The 21635-nt window shown below is 38.6% G+C and overlaps 1 protein-coding gene across 1 annotated transcript; it reads left to right on the top strand.

The window, feature by feature from the left end:
- The first annotated feature begins 167 nt into the window (after positions 1-167).
- Positions 168-20243, top strand: LOC114239416 (sodium/potassium-transporting ATPase subunit beta-2). The gene is made up of 7 exons (XM_028169600.2): positions 168-488; positions 15940-16068; positions 16833-16955; positions 17641-17819; positions 18240-18341; positions 18515-18683; positions 19369-20243. Exons 1-7 carry the CDS (start codon positions 353-355, stop codon positions 19476-19478), a joined length of 948 nt encoding a protein of 315 aa, XP_028025401.1. The 5' UTR covers positions 168-352; the 3' UTR covers positions 19479-20243.
- The last annotated feature ends 1392 nt before the right edge of the window (positions 20244-21635 follow it).

The following is a 21635-nucleotide window of genomic DNA, read 5'->3' as shown; positions in this document are numbered from 1 at the left end:
TATTAATATATAATATAATAAATCGTGTATGTAACGTGACATTTAAGGCTATTTTTTTGTTCATTTTATTGTTAATATATGATTTTATTAGACTTTCGATTCATAAGAATATAATAATATAATATAATAATTAAAAGCAAAGAGCATTAAATTATAGTAGTCATACCAAAAAAAAATCAAAAAAATGGTGTTGGTGCCTGTCCGGGTCGAATTACAATACGCCTACTGCCAGAAATATATGTCTCTCAGAAGCTATTACTGTTAGGCATAAATTGATACATAAAGCTGTCCACTCTGCGTTGTCTCATCGCTGCGAATAGTGTGGTGTAAGTTCAGTCAGTATCATTCCGCGATGGGTGCCGACAAGCCGAACGGAGTAGTGAACTACTGCCGGAGACCACCTCAGCGGCCTCTCCTCCAGAAGATTCAGTATGGCATCTGGAACCCTGAGGAAAGGACATTCCTTGGACGCACCGGAAAAAGATGGGGTAAGAAAGTATTTAAGGTTTTATTTGCGTAAATTTTTTTGTTAATATCTGATCTTCTACGACTTTTCATTTATAATAAATTAATTAAAAGCAAACATGGTTACCTAGTTATATTCTAGAATAATAAACTATTAATTTAAAAAAAAACTTTTGGCGTAAAATTCAGAAAGAGACTCACTACGAATACCGTAAATTATTCACAATGTCTGAACTGAACAATCTGAGAACATTTCAAACCAAAGTTCGTTGAGTCGTATTAACTAAACATGTACGGTTTTTCTTTTATTACGTCAAATGAAGAGCTTCGGTCCACCTGTTGAACACGACTTGGACACGCGACATGGATAGTCCGCCGTCAGCGTGATTGCTGCTTAATACTATATATCATTTAAAATCTCAACTTAATTAGAGGCTTTCTTATATGAATTTGGATTATGAATATTATAGGTTTTTTTTTTTTATTCAGAAAGAATTTTTTTTTCATCCCATCTTCTTCTTTTTCTCCACCTTATCCCACTAGGTGGGGTCGGCACAGCTAATTTTTCTCTTCCATTCTCTTCTATTAGCCGTCATCTCAACACTCACTCCTCTCTCTCTCTCATATCGTCATTCACACACTCCATCCATGTCTTCTTCGGTCGAGCTCTTCCCCCTCTACCTTGCACTACCATTTCCATACATCTTCTAGTCACATGCATCTTCTCTCTACGTATCACATGTCCATACCACGCTAACCGCCCGCTATTTAATTTGTTGATTACCGGGGCTACTTTCACACTTCCTCTGATATACTCATTCTTTATTTTGTCCATTGTTATCACTCCACACATCCATCTCAACATTCGCATCTCTGCCGCATGCAGTCATCATCCCATAAATTACTTAAAACGCGATTTTTTTCATAATTTTCATCAGGTCGGGAAAACATAGCACGAGAGAAACTTTTCTAAATGTTTACCCATACGGACAACTTCACTGCCCATCCAATGTTAAGTAGCTGCCAGACTGCATATCAGTCATTTAGGAAATGCACTATTCTCAACAGGTTGGGTGTCTTGGATATTCGTTTAATACTCTTCTGACTGTGTTTGGGCTTAACATCGGTTAAAAGGCTTAGCAGTTCTTGCCTGTGGACGGGGTTTCGTGGAATAGTGCGGATATCACTTTAACGATCGCAGGGGTCCTAGATATACGAACCCAGCCACTCATCATCATTCTCCTGCCCTTCTCCCAGTCACCTGGGGTTGGCGCAACATGTTCTCTCCTTCATCCTCTATCCTCTACTCCTCTATCATATACAATTTCTTCGCTCACTCCCCTCATACACATATCGTATTCATACAATCCCTCCATTTCTTCTTAGGTCTACCTTTTTCTCTAAAACCTTCCACATTCATAGTTAAAACTCTCTTACCAACCTCATTGTACCCGGCCACTCTTTTACGGCATTAAATGTTTAAATTTTTGTGATTTGTTTTCTTTTGCTTTAACGCGTTTTTTTGAAATGTAATAAACATTTTTTATTTATCAATAAACGAGTGCTCCGCTCCGTACACAAAATCAATGAAGGCGAATGAAGCTGAAGAAGTGGATGGACGAAATTTACCACTTAAATAGAACTTTTAAGCTTATTAATCATGCTATTTAATAATTAAGCTATTTTGTTTTCAAGTAGCTTGCATAGTAAAGAGAAGCAGTAAAAAATACATTAAAATAGTAGTTGAACGTTCGATTATAGAATGTTTACGTAATAATGCTTTTTACGTTTATTTTGAAGTTTCTTTGACGGGGAACTTTGCATTGTATAATTTCGTATTTCTCTACCCACTTTTCTATACCGTACAAACATTTTCAAAGCATCAAAAGACATGTGAGCTCAAACGAATGCTTTTTTTTAAATATTCCAATTACATAATTTTTGGGAAACTATTTATTGTAGTTACTAGTACCTACCTATTATTATTACACGACATTTCGGATCCTCCCGATCCACTAATGGTGCTTTTAGGTACTTCAAGCACCGGTCACCGTTCTCGTTGAGCCTCTCGACGAGTAAATTAACCCACAGACACAGCCCACTGAGTTTCTCGCCGGATCTTCTCAGTGGGTCGCGTTTCCGATCCGGTGATAGATTCTGCAAAGCACGGCTCTTGCTAGGGTTCGTGTCAGGTTTAAACTTCGTCAGGTTTGAGCCCCGTGAGCTCACCTACTAGGATTCCACTGAAATAGCCTCTCAAGGCTATCAGCTTAGGTAGGAATAGAAAAAATAAAACTACTATTATCTGGTATTAGCCCGAAAGTCATAAAAATATGCATTTATTGTATCGTCATTGGTACTTAATACACATGAGACTTTTCCAATTTTCCAACTAGGTCAAATTTGAAAGAATATCACTCGTTCACGTGTTCATATTTCACAATAAATTAAGCTAATATACCTAACTCTTTTAAAAATACTGCACACATTTTCGCTATACCAAGGAAGGTTATTATAAGAAGCGGTTATAACTCGATAGTCTTACATTATAAGTAACCTTCCGTGTATATTACATTTTGTTTATACTGTAACTAAAACGATTTAGTTGATACGCGAGGGTTCTCGGCCACCGAGCCGGTCCGGTTGGAGATCGAAACTTTAACGGCTCATTAGAAAAAATAAATCAGAATTTATTTTGTATTTCGTTTATTTGTTACATAATTTGCATCGTTTCGGTTTCTTTTACGGTCTTCGGTTTATTTCACGGTAGACTTAAAGTAATCTTCTCGTTTAACATTCAGTTCTAGACTCATGTGGGTACAAGAATGTGGGTTAACGTAATGAACTTACGCGGTTACGCTCTCCGACAAACATTTAAACAAACAAAAGCGTTACTGCAGCTTTCTGCTCTTTGCAAACAGCAGATGTGCCGTAAGCTGTCAGCTATTCCGTGTTAATAGACGACAGCTAAGAACTATAGCCTAGTGTCGCGCAGCGAGCTTTGAAGAGGGCTATGCTTGGTATTTCTCTACGAGACCAAACCAGATGAAGAACCAAATTTGCTAATATAGCCCGTGGGATCAGCAAACTGAAATGGCAGAAGGCAGACCACATAGCGCGAGGATTGGAAGGCCGATGGGGCAGAAAGATCCTCGAGTGGAGACCACGTACTGGTGGGAAGCGCAGTGTGGGATGGACCGGCGACCTAGTGAGAATCGCTGGGTCACGTTGGATGCAGGTGGCATTGTTCCGGCCGCAATGGAGATCAGTTGAAGAGTCTTATTTTCAGCAGTGGACAGTGGCCAGTCTGAGATAATGAAGAACTATAGTTTCTGCAGTCTTGAATATCTCGTATTTCCCACTTCGTGTTATAACTGGCTTATAAGAGATTTTCCAGAGCTCGACATGTTTCTTCATTCTCTGCCCGAGGATCTCATATCGAAAACCCTATCTTCTATCTTTGAGGTCTTAGCATTCTGAATGATGTATTTCTTGCATATATTTTTTATAGTATTTTGATCAAACGTAACAGTATCTTCACAGTTACATCCTTTGAAACTTTAATATAATATTGAACATCTTAAGCATGTTGAAGTTGTCTATGTATAATAGGATTGCTCCTATGAATTTTTTTTAGTATGTAATTAATGAAAGAATAAATATACATAAACTTTTTTCTTTAGTGTCATTTTCACTAATACAAAGTTGTGATATTACATGATGTTCAATCATCTTTCTAAAGTTTTAAAAACCAGAGGTGCTACCCCATTTAAAATTAAAAGTGTTTTTTCTAGAAATTAAAATGATTTTCATTTATTTTTGTGTTATCGTCCATTTTCAGCTTATTGAATAGCTTGAATAGCTAATCCTGTAAACAGCATGTCGTCTCACGCAATGCGATGTTTGGAAAGAAATAAACTGATGTAACACACGAAGGCGCCGCGTCGTACCATAAATTCCCTTGGCACGGGCGCGCCTTGTCGATATCCCGTTGATTTAAAAGACACATTTTTTATTGCTTAGATGGGTGGACGAGCTCACAGCCCACCTGGTGTTAAGTGGTTACTGGAGCCCATAGACGTCCACAACGTAAATGCGGCACCCACCTTGAGATATAAGTTCTGAGATCTCAAGTATAGTTACAACATGCCAGCTTCTCCGCTTAGGTAACGAAGGGATTAAGATAATAAATAAATAATAGTTTAAAAAAACTAAGAAAGTACGCTTTTCTAGAAAATCCAACTAAAAAATAGAAAATAGTGTAAGAAAAAATGTTTTATTGTAAAAAAAAACCGTGGTGTGCATGGTATCAGTAGTTATAAATACTTTATGAACAGATATGAGTAGAAAGATGATTTTGGTAATATCCTGAAAAGCACTTCACGCTTTTTTACAATAAAATCATTTTTTTTGACACTATTTTTAATTCAAATTTATTAAAAAACATTTTATATTTTTTAGTTGGATTTTCTATAAAAGCGTATTTTTTTGGTTTTTTTAAACTATTAAGTATATACATATTTCACATTTTTTTGTTGAATTTCAATTTTTTCAATATATATTTTAAAATATTGAATTGTCACCGGTCCTTAATAAGTATACCGAATTTCGAGTTAATCCGACGATCTGAATGGGGTCAAAATCATGTTGAAAGATTCCGTTACAAACATACATACGTCTGAAGCTAATAAAAGCATATTATAATAATAAAAACGTGAGCTATGGCGTGAAATTTTTAAGACCGATTGTCTGTCGATTGCTTTGAAATAATCTTTTAGAAAATGTAGCTATATATATAAAAATGAATTGCTGTTCGTTAGTATCGCTAAAATTCGAGAACGGCTGGATCAATTTGGCTAATTTTGGTTTTGAATTACTTGTGAAAGTCCATGGACGGTTTAAAAGGTAGATAAACATGAAAATGCTCGCAATTTAATAAAAATAACAAATTTGTTTTTAAGTTTATTTTATTCAAGAATTTAGGTCTTTTATTTATCGATTGAGGCACTGCGAAGTCTGTCGGGTCAGCTAGTATACAATAAATGAGTGAAACGTGGGCGACCACGACGTTGTTTGGTGGCCGCCGCTCCTGTAGCATTGAGTCCGCAGATTTAAGCGTATCGTAAACACACCGCAGTTCTAAAGCCGCGCGTTTGATTTTTTAATGTAATAAATCTAAACAAAACGAAAATAAATTATGAATTTACTACGTTTCCTGGAACGTGTGGGTCGCGCGTGACCTCATGGCGCCGATCGAAAATCAATAATTAAATTTCATATTGAATTATTGGAGTATATTGTGGAGTAATTAATGCATAAAAAATAAATGCAATTATTATTATTAATATTTTATATTTATTTAAAATCTTACATTGTGTATTAATTGTATGTATATTTACGGATATATTATGTATGTATGTGTATATGTATATGTACATATATGTATATGTATTTCACTGGATTGGTACACCGCGCGTAGTTCGTTTACCAATGATTCTTGTACAACTGATGGTTGTCTGGAAGAGATCGCTCTTAGCGATAAGACCGCCAATTGTACTTTTTTGTGTTTAATGTATCGCACTGTTTATTTGTTTTTTGTTGTAAAATAAAGAATACTCTCTCTCTCTCTCTCTCTCTCTTATTAATTACATAAAATTTTTCAAAAAAGGTGTAGAGGCACAATTTAAAAAAAACACTATATAAAAATTTATTGCCGCTGATGGCGGTGTTTACGACACAAGTCACCAGTAGTTAGGACTCCAGAGTGAGAAACCTCCTTACGATACGCGCAGTATCAAGGATAACTGCCTCCTGTATCAGGCCCTAACCCAGCTGGACAACGAGAGTTTCTTAAGGTGTTATTATTATTATTATTAGAGGAGGGAGCGGGGCGGTTAAATCCGTCTTGAACTATGTAAGCCCCAAGTGAAAGTATGTATAACATTCAGTAATGACATATTATATCCGATATCTTACAGTAAAGTCCCAACAAATTTTCAAACAGAAGTACGTGATCGAATTAAAACACTTTTATTGAAATATTCCACATTTACAATTTAAACTCAACAACCCTAAATATTCCGGTATCAAATGAGAATAAATTCTTTGAAAAATCTTTATTTGCCAATGAAAACTCTATCATAAATTCAACTAGAAACAGGTAGATAGCACTATTTAGTGATATAATTCAACGCTGGAGCATTAAACTGACGATGGAACTCACGCCAGAATTGGTTCATGCGTTTTCTCTATTAGCCCCGAGAAATAAACAAACAAACAGACAGACAAAAAATGCGCTGATTGGTTTAGGAAATGAGATTTAAAACATTTATTTCGAAATTTCAATAGTTCGATTTTATTTTTCATTGCTTAGGTTCGTTGCCTACTTGATGTTAAGTGATTACCGGAGCCCATAGACACCTACAACGTAAGTGTCGCTTCCTTCCCTGAGATATGAGTTCTAAGGTCTCAGTTTTTAAAGCTGCCCCACCCTTCAAATCGAAACGCATTATTACTTCACGGCAGATATAGGCAGGGTGGTGGTGCCTATCCGTGCGGACTCACAAGACGTCCTTTCGACTGATATCGACTCATATGCTGTCGGTGAGCTGTGAGTAGTTTTGGAGTGTATGTTGGAGTGTCTCTGTCAAGACGTTTAGATTACATGTATCACATAGCCACATAATGCGACTAAGCTCTTGTGCCAATGCTGTTATAGTTGTTACCATTTTTTCTATGGAAATATCTAACATACACTTCTACTGTGATAGAGAATTGTGGTATCACTAACACGTGTATTCCCTTTAAGGTTGCTCGCATATTTTCTCTGAGTCTGTTCATGAAACCGTCTTCTGTAGAAAAAGTAAAAAAGTCAAAAGAGCTTAGCGATTTCTAAATCTAGACATCGCATCTGACCTAAATCGGTGATTAAGGTTTGCTTCCTCGTGATACTTTTTTTCTCTACCTAACCTAGTAATCTTGAGAGGCTATGCCAGCGTAACCCAGCGAGTAGATCAGCTCACGGGGCTCTAACCTGAGGACGTTGCTAAGACTAGCCCGAGTAAGAGCAGTGCTTTGTAGAATCTACCACCGGATCGAAAGCGCCACCCACTGAGAAGATTCGGCGAGAAACTCAAGAGGCTGTGTCTATGGGTTAGTTTACGACGGGTTCGACTAGAACGGTGACCGGTGCTTGAGGTATCTAAAAGCACCGTTAGTGGATCGGGAGAATCTGAAGTTACGTGTCTCATGATCCGTCACTTGCTCGCAACGGCATGTAGGTACATTACTACCGCAAGGCTATCAGGAGTTTACGTTTTAAGGATGAGACAGACCTCACACAATGCATTTGAGAATCGGTTCCGCTAACTGCACAATACCAAGAGGTATGCAATAAGATTTTTTTTATTATTATTGCTTATATGGGTGGAAGAGCTCACAGCCCACCTGGTGTTAAATGGTTACTGGAGCCCATAGACATCTACAACGTAAACGCGCCAGCCACCTTGAGATATAAGTTCTAAGGTCTCATTATAGTTCCAACGGCTGCCCGACCCTTCAAACCGAAACGCATTACTGCTTCACGGCAGAAATAGGCAGGGCGGTGGTACCTACCCATGCGGACTCACAAGAGGTCCTACCATCAGTAAAAAAAACAATGTCCGCCATTAAACAGTAACAAAAAAAGAACTTTTTTTTCAAGTTTCATTTTTGAAAAAACCGCTATTACTTGCTGGGTTTTAATCAAATCAAATCAAATCAAATAAAATCAAAAAAGTTTTATTCAACATAAATGATAGTACATACTTGTTGAACGTCAAAAGAACTACCGCCAATTCACAAGAATTAGCCTCCGTCCTGAGAAGAATTGGCAAGAAACTCAGCGGCCATGTCTTTTTTTTTTTTAATATTGTTTTTTTTTTAAATATTAGTCCCACGGCCTCGAGCTTCCAACAGCAGCACGTACGCTCGTCAATGAAACTGCTTTGCGTGTTTATTGAAACAGTATTTACGTAGAGAGTATATTTACGACCGACCGAATCCAGAATAGGTTCATAGGATTATGATTCATGACTTTGATACTCCGATTCTATCAACGCGTTCTGCAATTATATGAATGGCCTTCACGTCAGTTCCAGGCTGGGAAATTGTGATTCCGTAGATGTTATAGTTTTTTTTTAACATGCTTTTATTAATTCGCTCTGTTTACCCGTGCAACGGTATGTTTCAAGCTAACTTTAGTATATACATAAATTATTTTGTTACTCTGTCCTAATATCCTGACCACAAGCTACTATTTAAGCGTGCTTCTTTAGTTTTTGAACTACATATGTTCACTTATTTATTGCTAACGAAGAACCATTATCTTTTTTTCCGTACCCCGTTTACACAGCACTACGGGAATGTCAGCGCTTAGCTTGCACAACATCACGTCACTGAAGTCTCAGCTGCACTAAATATTTTAAATAATTGTTATTATTTAAAACGGCACGCATTAGTACTGCGTGACAGAAATTTGTAAAATACCGGTGCTAGTCCGTTGGCTCACAATACAATCCTACGATCAGTCCTCAGCAAAGGAATTAAGGGGAAGTAGTATAATATAAAAAGTTAGGTTGGAAAATTAGTGATGTTACTTCTACTATAGTTGGATGATGGCGAGGTGCGTAGTTTGGAGAGGTCGAGCTTTCAATCTTATATACTCGAAGGCTTAGGGATTTCCTAGAGAATTGATTCTTTGACTATTACGGGTAGTAGGACCTCTTGTGAGTCCGCACGGGTAGGTACTACTACCCTACCCATTTCTGCCGTGAAGCAGTACTGCGTTTCGGATTGAAGGGTGGGACAGCCGTTGTAACTATACTGAGACCTCAGAACTCCTATCTCAAGGTGGATCGCGGCATTAAAAAAAATATTGAGACTGACATTTACTTTTTGAATCATTCATGGAAAGCAGTCATGTACCGGGTGTGTGCAGGACATTGCTTACTATAAAATATTCTGCAATATTGTTTAGAGAAGAGCATGAGTTAAAAACGCTAAATTCCCGGACCTTTCGAATTATTTGCAGCTTTTATCTCCAATTGTGTCTTCTACTTCATCTATTAAGCGGCGCGGTGGCATTTGAGTAGTATTAATTAGTTTCAAAAGCCACTCAAGAACGCCTGTTATCTAATCATGTCAAACCAAAAGCTTATAAGAGCTTAAGTGATACGTGCCCACAGAACTTTGCGGATTCACCAAACTGTTCCACCATTGTGTTATATAGCGATATTACGATGTATCCAAGGTTGGGACTATTCATAGAGCACGTAAACTACACGATGTGACGTGGCGGCGATAAATCCGAAGAATTACCGTGTTTCCCTGAAAGAAAACCGTTGTACGTCAATGATCGATGCACTGGAGACGTTATTACTCTCGTAGCAACACGGCGACCGATTTTGAAATAAGGCCTCTTTTATAACTAACATGACTTAAGCTTTTAGCCTTTTGAATGTAAGATTTAAAAAAAAAAAATTCGATTAGGACCCATCGAGATACAAGGTTGAATTTAGACAAATAATGATCAAATACAGTTCTATAATGATAATTTTGATGATGAATGAGCAGCAATGATGCAAATTGAAATTGGGCCTGTTACTCATTTGCGATTGAGTGGCTCGGTGACCGTAGACACCTCAGTCATGACAATTCTCCAAGCATAGTAGAAAGTTACTAATCTGAAAGTTAGACGCATCGGCATGTAATTGTAAAACCTTGGATGTCTAGGGTTGAAAATCGAACTGACTATTCTCATCTAAGGATTTTTGACTCGAATAAAAAAAAAATTGAATCACGCTATGGACATGTCACAAGAAACTTTTTTTAAAAACATGCGAACCAAAGTCACGACCCTAAGTAAAAATGTCAGTGCGGTGCCAGATTTACAGTGAAAACGCGTATCTAAAATGTCCAACGCATATTTAAAAAAAGCTTATACGCACATAAAATAGATTCCGTGAGTTTACTCAATGACAGTTAGACCTACACGATGAGTTCCCATAAACAGTACACTACGGGAACATATTATTAATCTAACAGTAATGATTCGATTCGATAACCTATTGGCACATTTGTCTTGCACATACTGGCCTTTTACGTTAAGGTACTTTTACGTTACTGGTGGTAGGACCTCTTGTGAGTTTACTGGTGGTAGGACCTCTTGTGAGTCCGCGCGGGTAGGTACCACCACCCCGCCTATTTCTGCCGTGAAGCAGTAATGCGTTTCGGTTCGAAGGGCGGGGCAGCCGTTGTAACTATACTTGAGATCTTAGAACTGATATCTCAAGGTGGGTGGCGCATTTATGTCATAAATGTCTATGAGCTCCAGTAACCACTTAACACCAGGTGGGCTGTGAGCTCGTCCACCCACCTAAGCAATAAAAAATAAAAAAGGTAGAGGTTAGTTGATTGCTGTTTACTCTTCGTGAATGGTTTTCTTACACATTCACTTGAATAATTTGTTTGATATATTAATACGTGAAGCAAAAACTTTGTATCCCTTTTTACGAAAATTGCGCGGACGGAGGAGTATGAAATTTTCCACACTTATAGAGAATATAGAGAAGAAGTGCACAATGCTAAATTTTTTTTAAAATAATGCGTAAAAGATACATTAAATCAATAAAGAAAACGTTACACACACTACATACCATGTATTTGACGCACACACGCATACATACTATTATTGTCAAACTTTTGTTCTTGACGTCTGTTGGCAAATTGAGATGAAATATTGTTTGTCTTTGTTAATATTTTTTATAGTGTAGTCTTGGCGAAATTTAAGTATAAAACACAATCATAATAGTGTACAAACTTACAATTCCAATTAATTATAGTCGAATTTCGACTACTGCGGAACCTCTAGTTTGTTTGAATTCTTTTGCTTGAATAACGAAATTTGGATCTTTGCTTAAACAAAATGGGAAAAATCAAAATTTGATTAATTTTAAAGAGTTTCTAAATCGCAGATACAAGTTCTTAGTCAATCCATTTTTATACGTTTGTTCCTCTTAACCCCTAAAAGTTTTTTGAAGCGTATAGGTACGTGTAATAATAAGTTTATGACTGGCCTAGAAACATCACATTGCGTGGCATTGAGTTAGTCATATAGGTGTTTCAGAATGTATCGAAACAGGGGAATGAGAAATGTTTTTTTTTTGCGTTATTCACACCAATATTTTTGTTATAAACAACATAGTTGTCTATTTTTTGAGTGCTTTGACGATTTCTAAATCTAAGCATGAAATTTTCAAAAGTCGATGATGCTTGTGATGTTGTAAAATCGCGTAATGAGATGCTTTGTTGTATAATATTTGAAGGATTGTTGATTATATTATTGGTGGTAGAACCTCTTGTGAGTCCGCTCGGGGTAGGTAGGTACCACCACCCTGCCTATTTCTTCCGTGAAGCAATAATGCGTTTCGGTTTGAAGGGTGGGGCAGCCGTTGTAACTATACTTGAGACCTTAGAACTTATATTTCAAGGTGAGTGACGCATTTGCGGAATAGATTTCTGTGGGCTCCAGTAGCCACTTAACACCAGGTGGGCTGTGAGCTCTCCCACCCATCTAAGCAATAAAATAAAAATAAAAGAAAATTAATTCGTTAAAACAATTTGTAAATCGATATCATAATTTTTTTAAATTATGATCACTTTAAATGACTAAAATTAACTATTGTTTTTTTTACTAAGTTGTATAACTATATATAGGTAGGTACATTTCGTTTTGCGCCATAAGTGGCACAGTTGCCACGATCGTCGGGAGTTTCACCGTTTCAATATTCTCAGATCAATAGCAGTGACGTATTAACCGTATATTCTCCGGGCTTAGCCCAAGCTATTTCCACAGCGGTCAAATCGATTCCACGAAATGGCCCGTTTAATAGTCCATCGGTAGTGTAGTTACTTATTGCTGGACTGTTATGAAACTTTTATCGATATTCGTTCAGAGGAAAATAATAAAATTTTCGGGGTTAATTTTTACAGTTCACTCTTCTTTAGAATATTAATAAATGAAAAATTATTTTATGTTTTAGAACAATCAGAACATTCGAAGCTTATGACCCACTCGGTGGTCAGTGCTTATCGATACTTATAGACATCAACTATACTACATCACTATTTTTTATGTTTTTTAATTGCATAGTTGGTTGGACGAGCTCACAGCCCACCTGGTGTTAAGTGTTTACTGGAGCCCTACAACATCTACAACGTAAATGCGCCACCCACCTTGAGATATGAGTTCTAAGGTCTCAGTATAGTTACAACGGCTGCCCCACCCTTCAAACTGAAACGCATTACTACTTCACAGCAGAAATAGGCGGGGTGGTTACCCGTGCGGACTCACAAGAGGCCCTACCACCAGTAATTACGCTAATTATAATTTTGCGGGTTTGATTTTTATAACACGATGTTATTCCTTCACCGTGGAAGACAATCGTGAACATTTTTTAAATAAATATTTCTTTAGAAAAATTGGTACCCCCGCCTGGGATTCGAACACCGTTGCATCGCTCAGCACGAATGCACCGGACGTCTTATCCTTTAGGCCACGACGACTTCGGATTTACATATTTTTGTGTATGTAAGGTATTTTTTCTACCATACCGACCTAAAGATAGCTTCAAAAATTACAAAGAAACTCAAACATATACACGAGAATGACTGCCCATAGATGACCAGGCGCGTGAATGCTTATTATCACTTCAATCACGACACAAAGACGCTAAACGTGTAGTCAACGATTATTTGTGATAGACAAATAAAAAAGAGCATTGTACCGAATTTTTGGAACTTTGGAAAATAAATTTTAACTGTCCGCAGATTGTAGTATTGTGAGAGCTTAAGTAGATTTCACCAGGCTTTTTACTTTCTGTTAAGTAGCAGCCATGTTGTGGTGGAACCGTTGTTCCAATTGACAACCTCTACAATTGATTACGATGTCGTTGTGGCCTAAAGGATAAGACGTCGAATCCCGTAGGCGGGTACCAATTTTTTTAATGTAATACGTACTTAACAAATGTTGACTTCCACGATGAAGGAATAACATCGTGTACTAAAAATCAAACCAGCAAAATTATAATTTGCGTAATGACTGGTGGTAGGACCTCGCGTGAGTCCGCACGGGTAGATACCACCACCCCGCCTATTTCTGCCGTGAAGCAGTAATGCGTTTCGGCTTGAAGGGTGGGGCAGCTGTTGTAACTTGAGACCTTAGAACTTATATCTCAAAGTGGGTGGCGGCATTTACATTGTAAATGTCTATGGGCTTCAGTAACCACTTAACACCAGGTGGGCTGTGAGTTCGTCCACCTATCTAAGCAATGAATAAAAGACGACGAATGAGAGACGACACATTTCTCGCACTCACTCTACACAGAGAACGCAAAGGTGATACTGTTAATGTTAAAAAAACGGCATAGTCATCATATGATTCACTATTTAAAAACGAAGTAAACGGCATGAATATTTAAACCACATTATCAAACCGATTTGGATATAATGCTCTTCAAGGTTCAATGTTTACAACCTTAAAGGTACTTGATATTTATGGTTAACGATAAATCTGGAATCGAATCAATGTAAACATTAGAAAACGGTTTTAGCCATTGCGCCGAGACGCGGCTTAGACTTCGTGTTTGAGTTACGGCATACGGTTTGTTCTTTGTCTAACAGTTTTAGTTTATGGTTTCGCCAAACGCTACGTGTGGATTTTAGTTTGAAATTTTGTTCAATTTACAATTCAATTCTACAATTAGCAATTTTCAGTCTTGTGGAATAATAAAGCTTTAGACACATAACTACATAATTGCAAAATGAATTTTTAACTGTCTATGTGACAAAAATAGACAATAACCGTGTGATTAGAATTAAGTATAGCTACGTTCTAACGTATATATCAGGTCCAATAAACCTTGCATTAGACGCCTTCAGCTCTAACACCAGGACCAGGCTTAGGAACCCGTGTAACGTGCAACCTAACCCATGCATCAGCCCGCTGAGTTTCTCGCCGGATCTTTCAGCGGGTCGCGATTCCGATCCGGAAGCAGATTTATTCGATAAGCCGCTGTTCTTGAGTTGTTAGGTCTCTTTCGGAGGCGTTCAGGCAGCTGTTAGCAAATCCCACCCCTCCTGGCTGAGCCTTTGCTCGTCCACCTGTCCTGGTGAAACTGGAAAGACCCCCGGGCTACCAGTAATCCTACAATCCTAAAAAAAAAGGTATTGCTACCTATTTCTATGTTGGCAAATTGTTTTTTTAACGAATCACAAGTGACCGTGCGTCAGTTTCCTGTGTGTTTTTAAATTTTTTGTACGTTAGTAAGTCCGTCGCCTTTACCTTCACCCTCCCCCTCGGGATGCCGGACTGGCGGTCGTCGGCGCCACGACCACCAGCCCACTCGGTCGGCAGGCTATCCGAAGCCCGCCTAGATGGCGCCGGTTACAATGGTCTATCCTACGGAATACCCCGCTGAGTCAGAACCAGCGTGGGTTGAGGATAGCCGGCCTTCCATCACCCCGATGCTCATGCATAAAACGCGTGCAGAGCAGCTTGCACGTCGTCTTCTTAGGCCCCCTTCGCCGGTCCCCAGGCCGACATGTGAGGGAGATCCGAAACACTTAGAGGGCCAGGGCTTGGGCGAGATCCGCCTCCCTGGCCCCCGCTCGACGGCGGCGGGCCTGTGCGTCTCTCACGCGCCCCGCCGCCTCCTTCTGCGAGATGGTGCACTAGCAGAAGTCGAGCATTGCCTTCCACGACTCGTCGTCACCGAGCATCGATGCCACAACACTCGGCAACGACAAGTCGTTTCCTATTTTTGCGACGAGGACACGGCGCCACCCCTCCCATGCGGGGCAGGCGACGAGCGTGTGCTCCGCCGTGTCCAAGTCGCAACTACAACGGTGGCACTCTGCCGTCGGCTCGGCTCCGATCCGGTGCAGGAACTCACCGAAGCAACCATGCCCAGTGAGCACCTGCGTGAGCCGGAAAGTGAGGCGTCCTCTGTCACGATTCACCCAATTCACAAAACCCGGGCGAATCGCCTCGACGGTCCTACGACCAGCCGAAGGATCGGCCAGCCGTCTGGACCATGACTCCAGCTTAATTGGTGCCTAGATTAAATATATTCAATGAAAACGCTCGAAATTGAAACCAATTGTGGCGACCTTAAGATTTCTCGTAAATTACTACTCCTGTTACTTCCAATTTTATTCAGCCTATTTCTGCTGGAAAACCTACCGTACCTATCTAGCGTATCGAATTAAAATAAACTTATGAGACTTATTGGTTATTTATTTTCAGCCAGCAAGGTATTTTCACTGATGGCATTTTGCTGATGCATTGATGGGTTGATCTCCGATTAACATTGTATTTTGAAATGATTTCCCTGATTTATATTGTAAGCTGCATTCATTCATGTTGTTAATTTTCAGGTGTGATCGGCTTAATATATCTGGTGATGTACATCTGTATCATCATTTTCTTCTCGATCTGCATGTGCGGTCTACTGGCCACCGTCGACGACAGAATACCATACTTTACCCTTGCAGATTCTATTATAGGTCAGTATTATCAGAGTTTTGCAGTCTGTGGAAAATATGTGGAATAAACTGGCATTTTGCTATTGTTATCGGCTAGACAACTACACGGTTAAATGGAAATCGGAGTATTTAAATATCGTAACTTAAATGCCGCCAGTCACGTTTGGAAACAATAAGGAATTATCAAATGCATATTGTACTAATGTTACTTTCAAGCCACATAGCGCGGTGCCTACGTTATTCGACAGACTACACTGTCTAGCATTAGTGCCGAAGATATAAATTGCATAGGGACGCGATAGGAAAATGGACCGAGAAAAAAATATACTACTGTAACTATACTTGAGACCTTAGAACTTATATCTCAAGGTGGGTGGCGCATTTACGTTGTAGATGTCTATGGGCTCCAGTAACCACTTAACACCAGGTGGGCTGTGAGCTCGTCCACTAATCTAAGCAATAAAAAAAAAATACTGACGATTAATCCTGAAGTATTAGTACTAGCTTTACTACAGGATCTTTACATGTGGGGCTTGAAAGGTACCATTACACTGAGGTAGGCAGTGGCTTGGCTCTGCCCCTGGTATGCTGAAGTCCATGGGCGACGGTAACTACTCACCATCAGGTGGGAATGCTCGTCCGGCAAAAAAAAAAAACTTAGAACTTATGTTTCAAGATGGCCGGGCGCATTTAGAGCCAACACGATATTTGTTACTGTGCATTGTACGACGACGACTATTTCTATTTACATGTAATATTTATTATTCGTTTAATAAAAAATTCAGGTGATAATCCAGGAATGGGCCACCGTCCTCTGCTGTACGAAGAAGGGGCGCTGATCTGGTACGACGGAAACAACTCCACTCACATCCAGAAGTATACACAGAATATCGATGAATTTCTTGAACGTCAGTATAGTGTGTTTTATTTCATCTTGATTAGGAGTCTCTGTGTTCTGTGCACGTTTCAATCAAGTATTTTCAGTGTGCTTAGAGTGAGTTTTTAACGTTCTCGATAGCGTAAACGTTAACTCAAATTTGTATGCAGTTGGAACAGCGCCCCTAGCGTCAAACGTACGCAAACGACCCAACTCTAAACACACAGTTTTCTATGATTCGAGATTTACTGTTTGAGATCATTTTTACGTCATAACTGTTTTCACTTACGGAAGGCGTTTTATCTGGTTTTAAAACAGTCGTTACTGTTGCAGTTGTCGAGCTTTAGACCATTTACGGAGCTATTAGTCAATAGACACGACCTCTAGAGTTTACTCTTGCTAAACCTTTAGCAATATAACAATAAATAATAACTGGGAACAAATGACGCCGGTCATCCGGCCCCAATTTAGGATTCCCTGTGTTATGGTTAACAGAGACTGACGCATATACGTTTCTTTATATACACATATAAATAATAAACACCCAGACAAAGAGCAAACAAACCTGTTCATCACACGTGGATTTGCTCGATTCGGGAATCGAACCTACGACCCTCGGTACAACAGTCAGGCCCGCTGACTACTGCACCAACGAGTTAGTCAAAAAAAATATTAACAATAGGTATATTTTACAATCGTATAATAATCTTTTACAGCATACCGTAACAAGAGTCTTCTGCCCAACGGTGGACGTAACCAAATAGAGTGTGGCGATGTGAAACCTCCCAGACTGATGGTCTGCGCATTTAATACCAGTCAGTTTGGGCCCTGCTCCCAGGAGGAAGGGTATGGGTACGCCAATAGGACGCCGTGCTTAATCGTGAAGTTGAACAGGGTGAGTTTTGCTGATTCATAAACCACATAATTCGGACGAAGGCCAAGTTTTTTGGGAACCAGATCTGAGATTAGTTGTTTTTGTGCAATACTGCAAAAGGAATTAGGCTTACTTAGAAGACCAAGAGGTGTTTGTTACCAAACACAATAACAACAAGAAGGTTGAACGAATCCTTTATATATATCTAGAGTTTCCAGCGTAGATTACCATGCTCCATATTCTATATCTTCTGTTCTTGAAGTCATCGGAGCTACCCGTGCAGTATCATTTCATTTTGCATAGCTCTTGGCTCTGTTGGTTACGTTTATTATATTTAATTCATGTTTAAAATATACTGATGATGGTAAAGACAATACTTGAGTTCACTTATTCGTTATAATTAGCGTTTCAGAAGGTAATTGCTGCATATTTATGTTTCAGTTGTATGATTGGAATCCTGAGTTCTACGACGACCCTGCTCACTTACCCCATGACATGCCGCCTGACATTAAAGAATACATCGCAAACGCCACTCCACAAGAAGTAAGTATGCACAATGCACATCACCAGACGACAGGGGTTATCAACAAGCTTTTTCATAACTACCAGTAGTATAGTTTTAAGTCTCATGCGAATATTAAAAGTGGTACTTGAAGTCTTAGTAAGTTTTTCTCTCGACCACGAAACTATAATAAAGAATCTAAAAATGTTCACAGCGCCGCAAAGTTTGGGTCTCATGTATGGGGGAGAGACCGGCCGACGTTGAAGCTCTGGGTCCATTGAAGTATTGGCCATACCCAGGTCTTTCGGAGGTATTCTTCCCCTATGACAACACCCCAGGCTACCTGAGCCCACTGGTGGCTGTACAGCTGACGGCACCAAAACGTAAGTTAATAATGTAGGATTGGTAAGAACGGAATGTATGAAGGAGTGTGGAACGGAGCGTTAAGATGTGAGTGAGAGAAAACGGAAAGAAAGGGAGAAGAGAATGACAGATAGAATGACAGAGAAAATGAATATGGCGAAGATGGTTAAAAAATGAGCAAGACGTAATAAAAGTGTTATTTGATTTTTAGTTATTATTATAACAAAATATTTTGGAACAGTGTAATTGTAATTTAAGGGGTGTGATCCCTATTCTACAATAATATTCTCTCAAGATTTTTTTTTATACTTTATTGGTTTTGCTCTAATATTCACCAAAAATTTAATTTCCCATTTACCATGAACCCATTCATCAAGTATTTATAGAGGTCCGGTTCTCAAAAGGAAACAACGGACGCCTTAAAGGTGATCCTTGTCTTAATACGAGACAAAATGCATTGACTGAGAAGCTTGAGATTGTTGTGGTTTCCTTCAGCCGTAGACCTTAATATTTGGTATTAATTTCCACTTGATATCTGCCTCAACCCGTTTCTGAAGAAAATTATTTTTGGACGGACAGACAGACGGGTAACAAAGTAACCTAACTAGAACTAACCTAAAAAAACTATAAGGGTCCCATTTTATTCTTTTGAGCACCGAATCCCTAAAATAGAAATAACATGAAATAAAAAAATCTCTTTTCCAGTACAACAGATAATAAACATTCGTTGCCGCGCCTGGGCCAAGAATATCCAATACACGGCCAGTCTGAAGGAACGTCTCGGTTCCACTCACCTGGAGATCATGATCGACTGAACCCACAGACCAGAATCGCACCCGTGCCTTACTCGTTGTTAAATGTTGTAATATTATATATGCGTTTTTAGTTTATTGTAGACAGTGTAGACAGTTTTAGTGTTGTTGTATGCAATGTAGACAGTTTCATTGTGAATGTGCTTTCGTTGGTAGACAGCCAAACCTCAGCCATGGCATTAACATGTCACTAGCCTACTTAATCGTTAATAATTGCCAGTACTGCTAAGTACATTTGGAATGAGGCGATTTTCAGAAATATCCCTATCTAAAAAGACTCGGTTCCTTGTTTACATATTCAAAAAACTTTGAATTATTCATGAAATTTGCAAATCTTAGTTTAGCACGTCAACAAGAATATGAAGTCAAAGTTTGCTTGTTATTGGCACAAAAGAATAGAGTTCGACGAAGAAAAGAATTCTGCTTGTGATGCACAATATGCGACTTTGTATGTGTTAGAACCAAAAGTTGTGCGGATGAATTGGGATGGAATACCCTGATAGGAATGGAGTTACGGAAATATCAGATACAGTCTATACACAACGCTGTTCAAAACACGATAACATTAAAAACTGCAGTCAAAGTTATAGTTAAGAATCTGATTTTTTTACTGCAAGCAATTAAATGTCAATCGATGTATGTACGGAGCCTACGGACTGGCGCAAGCCGAAACATCTTCGTACGACAACAAACAGAAACTGAACATCTTATTAGTTTCCATATTTAATATTGCGTACGCTATCTTTGCCTAAAATCTTTAAAAGACTAGTATTTTTACCCATAAAAAATATTTTACCGTTAATTCCTCCCATTTGATAGCCCTACTGTCTTCGGAACCAATATACTTATATCGTACACGCTTTGTATGTGAATAATTGTTAGATTGAAATGCGTAGAGGGACTTTGATGATTTCCAATTTATACTCATAATGATGCAAAGGCCGCGTAAATTTAAATAGTTCGCGGGTTTACCAACGTTCGCTGCAGGCTCCGCCGTTGGTAAGTAATCATTAATTACATATTACATTACAGTAATTTCAATAATCTCCGAGGATCGCGAAAACCATGTCAGTCAATAATTTTAATAATAAGTTAAATAATAATTTTAATATTTTGTAGTATTTGATTGATTACAGAACATTTTCCTAAGGCTTTCATGAGTCGCAGATTGGATGAAATCTAGTTTGACGGCTTAATCTCATTATTAATTATATTTGGAATATCCAGTCTTTAAATCATTATACCTTGAAGGCAATGGACGACGAATTTTAAAACAACAATCACATTCATAAAAAATGTTTTTATTTTTATTCCATGGCATGGATTCATTAACTTGACATTGACATTAAATTTGAGATTAAACAGTGAAATTATTTTTTTAGCAAGATTAAAATATTTTAGAACGTGTTGTACTGACCACATCCGCGGTAAAATTCGTGTGATTTTTTTGAAAACTAATTTTTAAATGATTATTATTGAGTGTGTATATTTATTTATTGTGTGATGTGATCTTTTGATGTTTTATTGTAAACGAGAGTACTTAAATGTTAAACTATTGTGATAGATGAATAACTTTTTTATTTCACTACATACCTTTAACTATTGTTACTTTTTCTTTCCTACCTATGCTGATAGCCTTGAGAGGCTATTTCAGCTTCGCCCTAACGTTTGTAGTTGAACTCACGGGGCTCAAACCGGAGTGTTGCTAACACTGACCCTAGCAAGAGCAGTGCTTCGTAGAATCTACTACCGGACCGGAAATGCGACCCGCTGAGAAGATCCGGCGAGAAACTCAGTGGGCTGTGTCTATGGGTTAATTCGCTCGTCGAGCCCTTCGTCGCAAGCGACGGGTGCGACGAGGACGGTGACCGGTGCTTGTGGTGCCTAAAAGCACCGTTAATGGATCAGGAGGATCCGTAATGACGTGCTTTGGGCGACGTCGACAGTTTACCATTCGTCTGTTACTAATTTATAATAATATTGACAACTAGGTTTTATAAAAGACTTGGTTTGTGTCAATGCAGAAAAATATTATCAAGAATAGTGAGGGGCTATTCTGTATAAAATCCTATGTCCTATTGTCTACCTCGGATAGCTTCCAAATTTCACGATGATCGATCATCTTGCAAATAACTACGTAGTTCTCAGATTTAAAAATTA

Source organism: Bombyx mandarina, chromosome 04, assembly GCF_030267445.1.
Source record: "Bombyx mandarina strain Sakado chromosome 04, ASM3026744v2".
NCBI classification, from domain to species: Eukaryota; Metazoa; Arthropoda; class Insecta; order Lepidoptera; family Bombycidae; genus Bombyx; species Bombyx mandarina.
The sequence above is the reverse complement of the archived record's forward strand: the minus strand, read 5'-3'. Positions and strand labels throughout refer to the sequence as shown.